The following is a 16,013-nucleotide window of genomic DNA, read 5'->3' as shown; positions in this document are numbered from 1 at the left end:
AGATGAGACCAAGGTATGATGAAGTTTACCCTTATTTTTTGCTGTCAGGGTGGAAAGCCAGTAATAACCAGATCGAAGCGGTCGGTCTGGGCTGTATAGGTGCTGGCACAGTAGCGTAGCCAGAAGTTTATTTTGGGGGAATTTCTCCACTGACAACTACCACTCCTCCCCCTTCATCTCTGTCTCTCTCTCTCTCTCTCTCTCTCTGTGCGTGCGTGTGTGTGTGCGTGTGTGCGTGTGTGTGTGTGTGTGTGTGTGTGTGTGTGTGTGTGTGTGTGTGTGTGTGTGTGTGTGTGTGTGTGTGTGTGTGTGTGTGTGTGTGTGTGTGTGTGTGTGTGTGTGTGTGTGTGTGTGTGTGTGTGTGTGTGTGTGTGGAAGTTGTACACCACGCAAAGGCAAACTTCCAGCGCTCCCTAGACAAGAATGATTTAACAAGGATGCACATTTTTTTTGTTGCTGAAACAACACTTTGTTTAATTTCTGACAAGAGTTTTTCATTGCTAGGGCGTGCAACCACTTCACATCACATTATGCTATCATACTTAAGCTATTTTAAAAATGATATTAAAGAAAACTAAAATTTCGTTTACGAATTGATGCAGTCATACAATGTATGTTGATGACCTAGCTGGCACATCACTTGGAAAAATGAACAGCACTAAAAATGAGGCCAAACAAAAACAAGACTGTGCACTATCATGTGTCGTCATGTTCACAGGCCAGACTTGTTGCATCCCAGGTAACAGTGGAGATAACCGTTATTCTCCAGCCAGGTCTTCTAGTGAGTCGTACAGCCACGGTTACGTATGGAAGGGGGCCGGCACTATTTTGCAAGTCGCCTATCATTCAATCGCACTTTCGGCATTGTGGGCATGCTATATTATTCTAGTTTTAAAGATACAGGAATGAAGCTTTGCACCAGAACTTCTGCCACAAAGCCCACATTCGTGCATAGCGTTTGTGGCCAGCGTTTTCCGGTAAACATTACTGTTACATTCGCTCCAGTTGCCGGGAAGCGTGAGAAGCAGTCAGGGATCTTTGAATGCTATTGCGTTCCACTCTTAAAGACGAAGCTTAAGCGTCCTCCAAATTTTTTATCGGTGTATGGAATTTTTAGCACTTATCCCCCCTTAGCAGTTATAGTTGACATGATCCACAATGAGGTAGAGGAACGTCATGAGTGGTGCCGCAATGTTCTGTGCATGGGAGAGGCCAAATTTCCTTCCGCAATAGGGACACCATTGAGGAGCAAAACTTTTGACTAACTTCTTCGAGCCGCTTAAATCATGAGTGATTTCTTTTAGGAGCGATTCTGTGCTCAATGTAGTTTTTTTCTCCCACTTTTCAGGTTTTTCACATACTGCTGCTACCACACCAACGTCTACAACACGTCGTTCCTTGGCACAGATGTATACCTCTCGTACACGTTGGGCTCCCTAGTGGAGCTGCCTGGAATGCTGCTTGTGCTGTTTGGCTTGGACACGCTTGGTCGTCGCTGGCCCATGATTATTGTGACGGGTGTTGCTGGCATTGTTGGCATCCTGTCCATTTTCTTCCGCAATGGTGAATATTGCAAAAGCAAAACTGGAATGTTCTCAGAGGGAAACATCCGAGATCATTACCATGGCTTAAAGCTTTTATTTGTTGTTCAGGCTCGTGTATGATTATATTCTCCAGGAGAGGATAGGTACTTGAACAGCGAGAAGCTTAACAGAAACTAAATGAAAGTAAGGATGGTAATATATTATCGCATTTATTATTGTCTGGTATGTTGTACGTAGGATGTTTCATAAGTATTTGGCTTGACTCAAAAGGGCAAGTATAAATGAACATATTTAGTTTCAACACAGCTCTCGACAGTGTTTGCACACTTTCCTCCATGTTGTTTCCATGGCTGAACTCTTATGAAAAGCAACTAAATTCAAATCCCCCAAAAATCGATCGTACAATCAGCGGCACCACTGCAGTTGCAAAATCCTACAGAAGAATGTTATTTCCTTTGTATCAGGAATGTGGTGGCAAATATGGTAGATGGCTAGGTACAGAAAAATCTGCAAATCTTACTGGAAACTGCTGGTGTTAATAACTGAATTGAAACGCCAACAACCCAATTCGTATTTACAGTTTTTTGATATAGTTTGTTTTTCTATGCCGTAAGGCAGCCCCGAAAGCTTATTGTCCCAGTGTATTAGGAGTCCTTCTATCTAATTTGCAGTGTTAGCTTCTCTGTGGAAGGTGCCTCAGGTTGAGCAATATTCACACGTACTAGGACTTGATATTTAAAGAGGTTCTTGCCCTCCATATCGTGAAAGCAATGGTAATCATTTCGTGTGTTGTTTTAACAGGCTGTGCCTTAACCAGTGATGAGTGGAAAGATGTTCTTATTGCTTGAAAGGGATTTGCTTTGGAATTGAAAGTAAATGGTGGACTGGGGTTTCGGCAAGAGGTGTGCCCTGGCTAAAGAAGTTTGTGGGCTATTTTGGAAAGTGCACCTGGTCCTGGTTCAGCACAGGAATTTGTTACAATGCGTGAGCAACCTTAGGTCTTGCCTTGTTGAGTTTGTCTGCATGTGGCAGAACTCATTAAACCATGTGGTTTTAGTATTACCCCTGGCCTGAGCTATCTGCTATGCCATTGTCTAGACAGTGTTTTTTTTCTTTTGCATGGTCACTCTTTCGGCTTGCTTACGTGGGGTTTCATCTTGAAGCATTTTGTTCCCACAGAAATGTTGCTGCAAACTCTTTTACCAAGATAGAACACGCTCCACTAATGCTGCAGCTAATGTACTGTTTGTGATTTGTAATTGCTCTGCTGGCTGATGCCTGTTGATGTTAAAACTTCTTTTGTGGAGCACTCGATGCCTGCAACTGCATTAACTTTTTATATTATGGACTGATTGCATGGAGTGCTTCCTGCCAACAATTGCCTCGGGCAAGCAATGCAGCATGCATCACTGTCTTTTTTTTTTTTTATGCTAGGTCTGAAGAGTGCTTGTGTCTGATGACATGGTGCCATCATGTATACACATTTTCATGCGTGGAAACCTCATATCATGCTGGACTTAATCAGTCCATGGTGTCACTCTAAATGGTCAAAGCAGTTGCGGATTCTTAGTCCCTTGTTTACATTATCAGAATTTTGTTAGGGATTTCCTTATGTGAGATTGTTACAGAAATGGAACAAGCTTTCTAGTGCTTAGAGCAGAAACCTGAGACAAGACGGACAGGAGTCGAGACACACATAAGCACTATTTTCAACTGTTGAAGGTATTACTTGAGTGCCTTGACTTCTGCCAGTTGTGTCTCAAGTTTCTGTGCTAAGCACTAGAAAAGATGTCGTACCAACAAGGACGAAACTCAACTCTTGCAAAGTTTATGGAACAAATTTTTTTCGGAAAAAGGTGGTAGAAGTCCGAAGAACCTGTTGCTACTTTGTATTGTAAATGACAGTCCATTAGGGCAGTGGCTCTCAAAGTTATGGCCATCATAGACCCTGTCAGGATTGGGGGCTCAATGCCGTCGTCCAACTTACCCACGCTGAGGACGTTGATGAAGGGAAGAACTGCTTCTCATCGAGAACGAGGAAAATGGGTTTATTTACAGTATTTAAATCAGTCTAACATGACTGCTTGAGAAAAGTGCATCAGTCTAACATGACTGCTTAAGAAAAAGAGTGTCAGTCCAACATGACTGCTCAAGAGAAAGTGTGTCGAGCATCCGCACAACAGCCGTTTTTAAACACTCGGTCCGCCGGCGATACAAGGTGACGCGAACGTTCGTTTACTCATTGTAAATTCGCCGCCGCCCCGCAGAACAGTTTACGCACACAAAGCCACACACATTCCGATGTCCGGAGCCGACGTCAGAGGGGAGCCGTTCCGGATACCTCGGAGTCATTCTGGGTAGCTCGTTGTCCTGCGTCCTCTTCGGCGCGTGAGAAGCACCAAAAAACGGCTTTCCCGCGGCAGCTCGCTCACGCGTAGCAGATCAGGTCCGCGCTGGGGAGTTTGGACACAATACACAGTTCGTTCGCCGAACTCATTCCATCACAACGCACAATGGTGATAGGGCTAGGGGATGGCGGCGGTTTTCAGCACAAAGCCCGCTTCATCGAACGCATCCTAGCTGAAGCGGCGGAGAGTGGGGGATGTGCGTCTTGTTCCCCAGTCGTAATTGGGTGGCAATCCTGCATTGCAGCTCGCCATTCTTAACAACCCAGTCATTCACTCGCACCTGAAGTACATTTTCTGAAGATGTGCAGGTGGAAAGGCACACAATTAGCTGGTGCCATAACTAAAATGATTTTATGTTTCAAGCTGTTAAAGCTACTTAGTATTTTTGTTACATATCACTAACGCTTTGCGCTTTATGAGAAAGGTGCTTTTGCCTTCAGGAAATGAAAAAGCTTACAGTTACACAAATGGTACTCCAAAGATTCATTTTGTAGTCCCATATATATCTTTTTAATCCACGTCTCATACATAAGTATTCCAGTGCTTGTGTTCATTCTGTTGCGTTGATAGCACATTGTGAACTTACCTTCTGTTCAGGTTCCCAAGTCACCGTGCTGGTGCTGAGCCTTCTAATGAGGGTGTGCCTGACGGCCGAGTATGACACCATCATGCAGTATTCTGCTGAGGTGTACCCAACCGTTCTCAGGGGTCGTGGCCTGGCGTTTCTACGCTTTGCCGGCACCCTCAGCCTCTATGTTAGCCCATCTATTGTCTATTTGGTAAGTGATAGGTAGAATAAGCTTTTACTTTATCTGCTTTTGGGCCGATTTTAGCCCTAAATTAGGGCTGATTATGGCCCGTGTGTGGCCATTGTAAGCTGATCTTTCATAGTTACAGTTTCAGGCAGATTTTCTGCATTTTTATAAAGAGCCCTTTTTTTCTTTTCTTGATGCCATTTTCAATACCAACAGAATGGCTTTTCTGTATGATTAAGGACATTATCTTCAAGGACACCAGATATTATTGGCATATACAATTCCTGTTGTTCTGGCAGTTCATTCAGGTTCCATTTGGGCTGCAAAATGTAGTGTTGTGGCTGGTTTGTGGCATTGGAAGATTTATAATAGTCGATCTGAGACCATGGCATATAGTATTAAATTACTGTACATGAGATCAGCACAAAAACATTGGGTGCTACATCATAGTGAAGGAAAAGTGCTAGACTTTGTACTGAGTTTGTTACTTTTATGTTGGTTTTGTAGAGTGAAGAAGCCATTAGCAGTGTCCTTTCACCTGTGCAAGAAATTTAGTGTTAAAAGTTCATTCATATTGGGATGTATAATTGTTTGGCATCAGTATGTTTGAAATTTAATTGAATTTATGCTTGCTTGTTCACATCCCAAGTGTTGTGTAAATAGGAGCACCGGCATACACGACTTTCTGCTAAAGTGCTGGCTGATCACTGTTCAAATTTTGCACAAAGGTACCATTTTACACGAAGCTTAGTTTAATACCACATTTGCGGTCTTTATTTAGCAGTTTCATCCATGATAAGCCCAAAGTGGGCGTTGTCTGTGGTGTTACCACTAAGAGATGTCTACTTGTCAACGGAATAGTGGTGCCATCTGTCATGCCTGCAGCAACTACATGGTGTTCATAAAAGCTTGTGACAGATGGAAACACCATTGTGTTGCATTGGAATCAACATGTTTTGAGTGGCGTTGTGGCAGACAACATCCACTTCGAATTTATTGTGGACAAAACTGGGAGAAGGGAGAGGGGGGTAAGTAATGTGAAATTTAAGGGGAAATCGACCAGCAGTTTAGCAGAAAGAATTTTGTACATCTAGCACTCCTCTATTGATACAGCATTCAGTATGTGACAAATCAAAACATGATTTCTTCCTGCAACTCCCTATTTAGAATTCAGGCTAGCAAGATAATTCCTTTACAGGCTGTTGGAGGATTTCAGTGTCTTAAAAAGCAATTACAGTCCCCCGTGGCTGGTTTGCTATCCTTTGAGCAATAATATTGATCTTTAGCCATTCGCAGTGGCCTTGAATCGCGAAATCTTCATAAATTTCTACCAACGATTTGTCCTTGTGTGTTCTGCAGTCTCGCCTGGACCCCACATACCCAATGCTCATCACTGGTGTCATGTCGCTGGTCTTGAGTATCCTGTCCCTGTTCCTGCCTGAAACCAAAGGCAAGCACATGCCACAAACCTTGCAAGATGGGGAACTCTTTGGAGCAGACCAGCGCATCTTGAATTTTCCTTGCCTTGGGGACAAAGGGTCAGTCTTTATTGGCTTTGTCATTCTGAATGGTTAATAATTTCTAGCCAGCTGTTGAGATCTCTAGACATACTGATCTGATTTTCCTGGTTCAGAATGCGACTTTTCAAGAAGAGAAAGCTAGATTCTTTATTTCATGTATAGATGTCTGGGAACAACTTATGCGCACACTACCCTCTCTCATTTGAGAAACTGAGCTACACGCATGAAGTTTCCTGTGAAGTTGATTACTCCCCCAACACTACACATTCAAGCACAGAAAGTACAGGAAGGGTCATTTGGTAATGTTTTATTTAGTAACATTTTGTTTCGATAGAAATTAGATGTGAAGCATGTTTCTGCCATCACCGGTACTGTGCTGTCGCGGCTGTGATGGTGTATGTACTGCCCGTGAGTTTTGGAGTTTACTTGATCTGCTGAGTGTTGGAGGCACTGCACAGTTTAAATGGTAAAGCGAGTGGCAGTACAGAACATTCGCTTTGTGCACTCCCTGCTACCAGTGCTCCTCATCACACAAGCATTGTGACTGCAAATGCTCAGAGTCATCAAGTGAAATTTGTTCATTAGTGTAATTGTGCTCATGACCCCATGTGTGTTTAGTTAGTAAGCAAACATTTACTGCAATTTATACTGAACCCATAAAACTGTACCTTACATTGTGTAATAGCCTAATACTTCTATCACTGAGCATACTTCGGGTAAAACTGCAACTTTTTTTTCTGTTGATGAAACATTGGGATGGCTTAATATGCCACACAAAATAACAGTAATGTAGCACTGGGTCATTAAGATGGTGCCGTCTGTTGGCCAGAGAAGGAAAATGGAAAATTCGGGTGCATTTAATGGAAGCTGTGTTGGGTTTTCTAATACAGCGTTATGGAAGCAGGCACAAGAAGCCGATGCATTCAATGGACAACCACAAATGGCACAATTCTATTTATCCAAAACATCTCTAAATGCACATTAAGTGCAGTGATTTCTATCCAATTACCGTTAATAGTAAGCATATGCACTATGTGGTTCATCCTTAACACGCCATTTTACCAAGGCAGTGAAATATTCTCATGATGAAACATAGATGCAATACTACTAGTCACCATGAAAAGGGTTTTGGTTTTCAAGAAATGTGTTTTAGGTTGTCATTTGCATGCACTGCTCCTTGTGCTGTCCACTATAGTGCCACAATGGGGAACGTTCGTTCCACAGTTTGGTGTGAAGACGTGCACAGGTTAGCCTGAGCAGGCTTATAGCCGGTGTCCATTAAACAAAAAATTGAAACATGTCATGGCATCTTTGGGTGGCATAGTAAGCTGTCCAACATAAATGTCATGACCAGAAAAAAATTCATTGAAGGACTTGGGTGCAAGCTTTAACTCCTTATAAAGATTGTTGCCAAGCTAGTAGGGCCCAAGCGGTCCCAGACCACGTCGTTTTTATATTGTGTAGAATGTGATGCTGCCAGCATTAAATATAATGCTCACTTCGCACCACCTACAGCATCGAATCGTGGTGCATTTGAGTTATAGATTATTAAAAGTGTGCAGTACGCCTCGAACAGCAATACGCCACACACGCTGTGAAACAGGTAGATAGGTGGAAATGCTTATAGCGATAGGGTTGGCGGCGATAGCTGTGAATGTGATGTGTGGTGACCTGTGAGTAGATTTGCTGTCACTGGGAGAGGGAACAATGTATGCCGACATTTTCACATGAAATGGGCATGCAATTAATGCTGGGAAGCTGCCCTGATGGGTGCCTACTGCTCTCTATCGTTCATGGCACATGCCTTTTCTTGTTCTTATGGAATTTAGTGGCCGGAAAACTATCACAATCACAGTTTGATGATGTACTGAATGTTGGTGCTGAAAGATCATGTTTTCTGGGGATGTATTAACCAGTAAAAAAAGAAGCCTAACTGCGTTGGGTCATTTTTTGTGTTTTTGATGATGAACATCAGTGCTGGAAAATCGTACGAAATAGGATTGTACCATTGAAGTTCTACTGTATAAGTTGAGAACATAAAGGTGTTGCTTTGTGTCAAGCCCACAAAGTATGAATCTTAGCAGGATGTTAAATGCTTTTCAATCAGTGTAAATATAGGCCGACCCAATATTATTAGTGCCTCAGTGTATATGTTTCCTACAGCTGAGCATAAGGTTTCAAGCCAAATTCTTGGTCGTGGCAGTTTTAGTCTTACAAAAATCAGAATTCGAGAGCACTTCCATGCTCACATACCATGATCAAAAATAACGTACAGCGCGAAGGACAAGGACTGCGAAGACGACATACACAGCGCTGACTTCCAACAACATTTATTTGCGTTGCCACATCGTGTGAATATATACAAGAAAGGGCATGCGCAGAAAATGAGAGGCAGTCACATGGGGTGCCATTTATGCGCATGCCCTTTCTTGTATATATTCACACGATGTGGCAACGCAATTAAATGTTGTTGGAAGTCAGCACTGTGTATGTCGTCTTCGCAGTCCTTGTCCTTCGCGCTGTACGTTATTTTTGATCATGAATTACCAACTAGCTCAAGCAACCACTCTAGTTCACATACCATATTTACACGATTCTAATGCACACCTCTTTTTCAATAAAATGTGCATCCAAATTTGCATGCGCATTACAATCGTAAATAATTCTTCTCAAAATCAAAAAGGAAACTGATTCCTACTTAAAAAAAAAAAAAAAAGCCAGATGCAAGGTAGCTAGCCATACTGCCATTGATTGGGTCGTCTGGAGAAAGCGACGCTCGGAGACATCACAAGCTGGGTCCATGGTGCGCAGAATGCCCTTCCGCGGGCGATGGTTGCATCAGCATCCAGAAGTGTGGTGTTCCTAATGCATTAAGTGGTGCTGAAGATGACCTTCTGTGGTCGGTAGACAGCGAAAAGGAGGTGTCATCAGACTCTGATAGTGACTGGCCGCTAAGATTCAAGTGTGTGCATGTCTGTGTGCGTTTGTATGTTCCACAATATTGTCAACACTGTAGGCGTTAACTAAGGCTTAGTTATAGTCAACACCAAGTTATATTTTTTAATATTTCGGCAGTAATATAACTGTGCGTTATAATCTGTGACGGGGTAGAATCATGCAAATACAGTATTGGTGCATGTTAAAGAGCTGTAGGTGGTCAGAATTAATCTGAAGTCTTCCTAGCATACAGCACAGCTTTTAGATAATAAAGCCTCATTAGCAATATCAATTTTCTTTTTTCACTTTTCAGATACTTTACTGCCACAATTAAACATGGTCATTTGTTATGGTAATGAACTAGTAGTGAGTATTAGTACTGTAGTACTTGCTGCCATGTTTTTGGTGCACCAACTTTGGCACATGACCAAACCATGCCAATGTTTGTCTTTAGAATGATTGCAAATGCTGCATCTTATTCTTGGCAGAACGAAATTGTGGCTACCTGAAGGCTATAACATCTTGTGCTGCCACAAGGTATCATAGAAATGCAACTGGAAATACTGTTAAGCCTTCATGCAGATAGCCACATGAAAAGAAGAGAGTAAGATTTAAATAATATTAAGTTGTCAAAATATTAGTCAAGAAAGCCCACAGATTGTCTCTTCAGGGGAAAAAGAAAGAAAATGTGCCAAGATTGTCATAGCCTGATGCACCATTGCAAGAATTGCAGGAGAGATATTTAAGGGTTCAAGGGGGGGGGGGGGGGCAGGGGGGGGTGCGAACTTACCATTGCAGCTTAGCAGCTATTGTGTTGTGCTTCTGAATATGAGGTCGTGGGATCAAATCCCGACCATGGCAGCCACATTGCGATGAGGGCGAAATGCAGAATTGCCTGTGTACTGTGCACTGGGTCTTAGGTGGTCAAAATTAATTCGAAGTCCCCTGCTGCTGTATGCCTCATAATCAGATCGTAGTATTGGCATGTAAAACCGCAGAATGTGATTTTTTTTAAGGGTGTGTTTGCCAGGCTTTAAGCTTAAGTGATATACTGTCAGCGTGAATTAAAATGTGAGCAAGTTTATGTGGACTTGTAATGCACATTTCAATTTCCATGTTTGCAAATCTGTCGTAATACACACTGGTGTCATGTAGCCTCTCATGTGAACTTTCGGGATTAAAGTTGATGTGTGTGGCCAGGATATGCAGCAATGCAATGCCATGCATTCACATATTCATGTGTTGTTTAAGTTTTCTTTGTTTTTGTTCATGTTCCAATTTATTCTGCTGTTGGACTCAACCTGGACATGCAGGATGTGCTTCTAGTGGTTCTATTTAAGAGACACAGGCTGTGATAGGCATATACCAGTGGGTTTGAGAAGAGAGATTATGCAAGAAGAATTTGCTGGTTGCCAATACTGGACAGCCTTAGCAGCTTGTGCCAGAAAAATGAAGACGTGCTTCCACGATGTATCCAGACTCAGTCTAACACGCTTGTGGGTTAGAAGGCTGCACTGAGTCCTCATGCCCTTTCTTTTTTTCTTTTTTTTCCTTTCTTTTCAGCGAGCCAACAAACTGTGATCCACCCAGTGTTTCTGCTGCAGTGAGCTGCTAAGCATCTGCAGTCTTCATCTACGAGTGCTTGGCACAATCAGCATTGAGTTAGGTCATTTGCAGCTTCTATGTCGTTGTGAGGGACACATTCACAGATGTTTTGTAATGTTCGCTGTATTCATGATGAAATTACGAGGCAGTAGTAAAAATGTCTCACGAGTTTTTAATATATAGGAACACTTGCAGACTTTCTACCTTTAAAGAAATTGCTTAAGTACGCCTGCAATATTTTTCTTTGATCTGTAGTATTGCTACCAAAAGCTTACAGGGTGTGGTATCTGCAATACGGCTGAATGTCTCTGCAGCTTGCGATTTCTGCTTGGAATTAGATTTTCTGCTTGCATTAGTAGTATGTGTGAACAACATGGCATTCTATTGTTTTACAGGCTGCAAATGCATGTTGTCTGCTAATTCAGGTTTTTCGCAGAGCCCACGTCCTGTACATCCATACAACTTTTTGTACCACGTACTCACTGATGTGATCTACTTAACTGAGCTGGCATATGCTGCTCTGTGCAAGGAAAGCCCAAAATGTGGCAAAAGTTGAGGAGTACAATGTAGGAAGTTGCTAAAAATGCATTGTTCTGCTGATAAAGCCCGACATTGGGTTTATTGGCAAAGCGACAAGAGCTTTGTAAGTTTTGTAGAAATAAAAGTGCCTTGTGAAAAAGATTTTTCACAAACTGTGAAGAGTTTGTAATCACTAGTGCCATAGACAAGTAACATGTATGGTATGGTTGCAACTTTTACAGCAGTAAAAATGTGCACTTTATGACAATTCTGTAAGGTAGTACTACATGCCTATTCATGGCACAGTCAGCTAAAAGAAGTGAGCCACTAATTTGTACATGCTTCTTCATGATAGTGAGTTGTGATTTGTAAGGCGTAATATTTTACTCATTTATTGCTGATACATATAGGTAACGTTGGTTTTCATACGGTTTCTGAAAATGGCTGCATTAACGCGTTAAGCAGAAGTGACAGAAAAGTCAATGACTTTCGGCGAAGCTGTCGGTCATGACTAATGGGAGAGAAATTGGAAAATAATGTGCGAAGCCTTGCCGTAATTTAGTTAACATATATTGAGCTACCGCAATCTTTTGACAATGTATTGATGCCACAATGTGTCAAGGGAAGAGTAGTCAATGATAGCACCTGCTTACATTATCTTCACACACGAATGTTTACTGTTTCAGGCTATGTAATCTGTTAGTTTTTCATGCATACAGCATGAGCTCGTAAAATATGTGGTAGTGAGTGTGCCACGTGCAACATGTGGGGATTATGGGTTAGAATTAGGACTGGTGGTTGCACTGACTTTTCAGATGCACCTAGCTTTTTTTTACATACTGTCACCTTAAAATTTTTCTCACTTTTATCCTTATGATGAAAAACAGCAAGAGAAAAGCTAATATACCAAAACACTATACTGCTACTGTGCCTTCTTAGTTTGTATGCTTTGGTCTTTGTGTTTCTTGAAAAAAATATATATATGCAACTCTGACTTCTATCCTTTCTCGTGGCTGTTTTCCAAGTTATATATACTAGCTAACGTGACCAGACATCCCACTGTTCCAACTGGTTTTGTGCTCTGACACACCCCTGTGCCTCCCTAGTTGGCAAATGCCAGATCCCCCAATTTACTTTCGCTACCTATGCACCCTGCCATCGCACTTTTTGTACGAAATTGCAGATTAAAAAAAATAGTTCGTGCAATATTTGGCTAATTGCTCCAATGTTAAGCAGTGTCCCTTCCCAGGCTGGTAGTTCTTAGGAAAGTTTGTTTTGCATTGTTCAAATGCAGTAGCACAGTTAAATCCCTACGATCCTCTGACTCCTCCCTTCCCCCAACTTTTTTGTGCGATGCTGTTGGGCTTTGGGAATCCTGATCACTTTAGCTTCTTGTGAGGTGCATTCAAGTGTTTGCACAGCACATCCTCCAACATTTTATGTGTTATAAAATATTAATATCGTGGTTGAGTGGTTGCTGACCATTTGTGTTGTGAAAGTGCTTTGTCCTTTGTACGTACAATCCAGTGCAGCATTTATGGCTGTATGTCCCAAATGCTAGTGTTAATCATATGCAGCCAGTGACCTGTAGCCTACGAATGACATTAGCCATGTTACTTGTGTGTAAACGTGAAGTTCTTTGTGTCCGACTGGCGTTACTTTGATATTACCACACACTGCTTTAGTAACAAATATTCAAATGACATCTTTTGCACTAATGACTGAATTAAGGGTGTAGTGTGTTTTGTTTGCAGAAATTAACTGATTGACTGTGAGGTGCAGTGCATTAGCAATGTGTTTATCACATGATCATGTAGGCAAGAAGAGTGTCAGTAGGCTGTTAGGGCAAAGCTTTAAAATGCAAGGTTGTGATAAGAATACCTGTGCTGTGGTAAAGCACTGGCTTAAATAATGTGGTGCCTCACTGTATATGGTCCTCACTGTATATGGTGCCTCACTGATTGTTCTACACCTTGTTGCATGCAACCTATCTCTGCATGTAACCTGCATTCAAATCGCAACCCCCAGGAGATGCAAAATTTTGTCAGAGCAGTCTGGTGCAATTGTTCACTCAAGCCAAAGCTCCAGATATGATTTTGAATGTTTTGTCATTGCTGCTGCTTTGTGTTGAAGAGCAGTATGGCTATGCAGTGATGCCTTCTTTAATACAGTGAAGCTGGGCCTAAAGGCAAAATTTGAGAATAACTTGTCCATCACAGTGTTCTTAATGTATGTAAGTATTTGGTTGAGGTGTTAAACACTAAAATATGGTACTTTTTCTTTTGGCTGCGTGCTTGATGAATTTGTTTTAGCTTTTCTTAGGGTATTGAAAGCACATACTCTTTTGCAGAGCTTACTGACATAAGCTCAGTGAATTGTTTTGGGTAAGAAGGGAGAATGAGCTTGCCATGTGGCAAGCTGAATGTTTATACCGAGTTCAAGTTTTTCGTGAACAAGTGGTCCTTTCAGAATTTAGGCAGCTAGTATGCACTCCCAAATTTTCTGTGATTGCACCGATTTCACTTCTGCACAAGCCATTATTTGCATTAATGGTGTAATGCCTCGTATATTATACGTGACACACCATATTCTGTACTTAAAATCTATCTAGATCGACAGTTCAAAGTGATTCTGCTAAGAAATAATAAAGAAAGAATAGTCTGAAGGCCATGGCACATTTTATGATATACTGAAGATTACAGGATTCAGCAGGTGATTTACAATTCATGTAAAAGAAGCACTCTCTTGAATCTCATTATAATCATTAGCCATCAATCAGTGTTAAAACTTTATTTGTTGATGCTGTGTATGCTATTCATTACCAACAATGTGAAAGATGGCCCTGACAGGACATATATGTTTTTGGTGTTGCTAGAGAGAGTGCAACCTTCAATATCTCAGGACCCATTTCAACATTGATATCACACAGTGTGAAAAGTGCTGTGTGGCATGTTGTCCACATACATATCCAAAGAAATAAAGGCCACCATAAGAAGTGAACAAAGTACTACACTAAAGAACCTGCCATGTTTGTTTCCAAATAACATTTGCATATGTATGATCTCTGACTTAGTACTTTTGTTCAATGATGTAAACCCGTGACCAAAAGTATACGGACCAGGGATTTCGCAATAAAACTAATTTTCTCCTCTGTCTGTAAATGCAACTTGAAATGACAGACTGCAATCCAAACTTGGCATTGCAAATTTTCAAGTGCAATCGTCAGTTTCCGTTTATGTGGGTTAATTAAAAAGAAATCCAGTTTTTTCAGCGACCCTGTGGTCCGTATACTTTTGCTCGCGGGTGTACTTGTGTAACATTGTATGCAATTGTGAAGTTCTCAGTGACCTGCAGGTATATCTTTTTTCGTTACATGCTGTTATAGTAACAAGTTTTTAAATGAAGCCTTTTGCACTAATAATTAGCCTCTTTCTTCGTTCTTCATTCATATTGTGAAAAGTGATGAAGCTGTCAGATGCATTGGAATTGGAAGTAAAATGTTAAAGAGACTGTTTGCATACAGCCCCCTTTCTTTTGTGCCTGCTGATGCCATTTCTTCTCCTTCCTCACCATGTTCATTTTTGTCATAGAGAAACTTGACACCAGCTCCAGTACTACAGAAACACATTGCATTGTTCAGTATTGTTCACTGGGCAGCTCAACAATACGTCAATGAATTCTTAGACTAGAAAACATACTGCTACATCCTTGTAAGGAAGAAGCCTAGTGGTTAACAACAATGATAATGCTTATTGGAGCTGTACCAGTGCTGCCAACTCCAAGGAAAGTTCTCTGGATCTAGGGATTGCAAGCTTTGCTTAGGGAAAATGGGGAAGTCTGTCTCAATATAGGGAAATTTAGTGCTTAGAAGAAACCACTGCTGCGTTCGACAGTAGAACAACTGATACATAGAAATGCTGCTCTGAAGGTGTGTTTTGATTTTAGTAACCATAGGTTACCTGTACATTACCATGTGAAATATGATCGTGCTGCGGCACAGTGATCTTGCCAAGCGAATGACAGGTTGTGGATCCCCTTGGCACTGTTAACAAAGCGCTGCTATTATGCTATTGCTGTTGTGCTGTTGATTTCTGTGCACTTTGGAGAAAATATTGATCTGTAACCAGTGAAACAAACGCATGCTGCAATGCCAAACAATGCAGAAAGGCAACTCTCGGTGTAAGCGAAAAGGTAGCACTGAGCATGGCAGGGTGGTCGTGGTGCTGCGCATCTAACTATGGATGCATGTACTGAAATTTACTGGAAACCATCCATTAGCAGAGCAACCTTGACAGAGTCGCAGTGGTGAAGTATTTTTATGACTATTGGCATGAAGAAAAAACAAATAAATTGGCTGCATATTCGCTTACTTTACTGCAAATGACGTGCAAGTGCATAAATGTGATGCTGCTGTGCCAGTACACGGCACGCAAGAAACATTTATTGCACATCTTTTACATTGGCTTCATGAGGCATGTGGCACACTGTCCCGAAAGTTATAATCTGTAAGGGAAGTCGGTGCCCATCTTTCGTGTAATTTCAAGAAGGTTTGGTGTAAGTCTTGTTTTGCACATTGAACAAAGTATAAACGTGCTGACATCTTCTGTGAATATACTTCCACACGAAGCTCTGTTTTTAGGTTAAAAGGACCTGCACTGTGACACCAGTTTAACTTGAGTGCAGTAACTTATTTAAATATTTTAAAGGCAAGCTTAGAAATATTTT

The 16,013-nt window shown here is 41.5% G+C and overlaps 1 protein-coding gene across 1 annotated transcript in view; it reads left to right on the top strand.

Moving 5' to 3' along the window:
• Positions 1–14,798, top strand: part of LOC126540034 (carcinine transporter-like) — a 49,502-nt gene extending 34,704 nt beyond the window's left edge. The window contains exons 8-11 of the mRNA XM_050186834.2: positions 1,349–1,563; positions 4,550–4,731; positions 6,067–6,245; positions 10,728–14,798. Coding sequence (XP_050042791.1) covers positions 1,349–1,563; positions 4,550–4,731; positions 6,067–6,245; positions 10,728–10,779 — 628 coding nt within the window. The 3' untranslated portion in view covers positions 10,780–14,798. The remainder of the gene's footprint in view (positions 1–1,348; positions 1,564–4,549; positions 4,732–6,066; positions 6,246–10,727) is intronic.
• Positions 14,799–16,013: the final 1,215 nt, after the last annotated feature.

The sequence above is a fragment of the Dermacentor andersoni genome, chromosome 2, assembly GCF_023375885.2.
Source record: "Dermacentor andersoni chromosome 2, qqDerAnde1_hic_scaffold, whole genome shotgun sequence".
Taxonomy (NCBI): domain Eukaryota; kingdom Metazoa; phylum Arthropoda; class Arachnida; order Ixodida; family Ixodidae; genus Dermacentor; species Dermacentor andersoni.
This window is presented reverse-complemented; position numbering and strand designations above follow the sequence as displayed.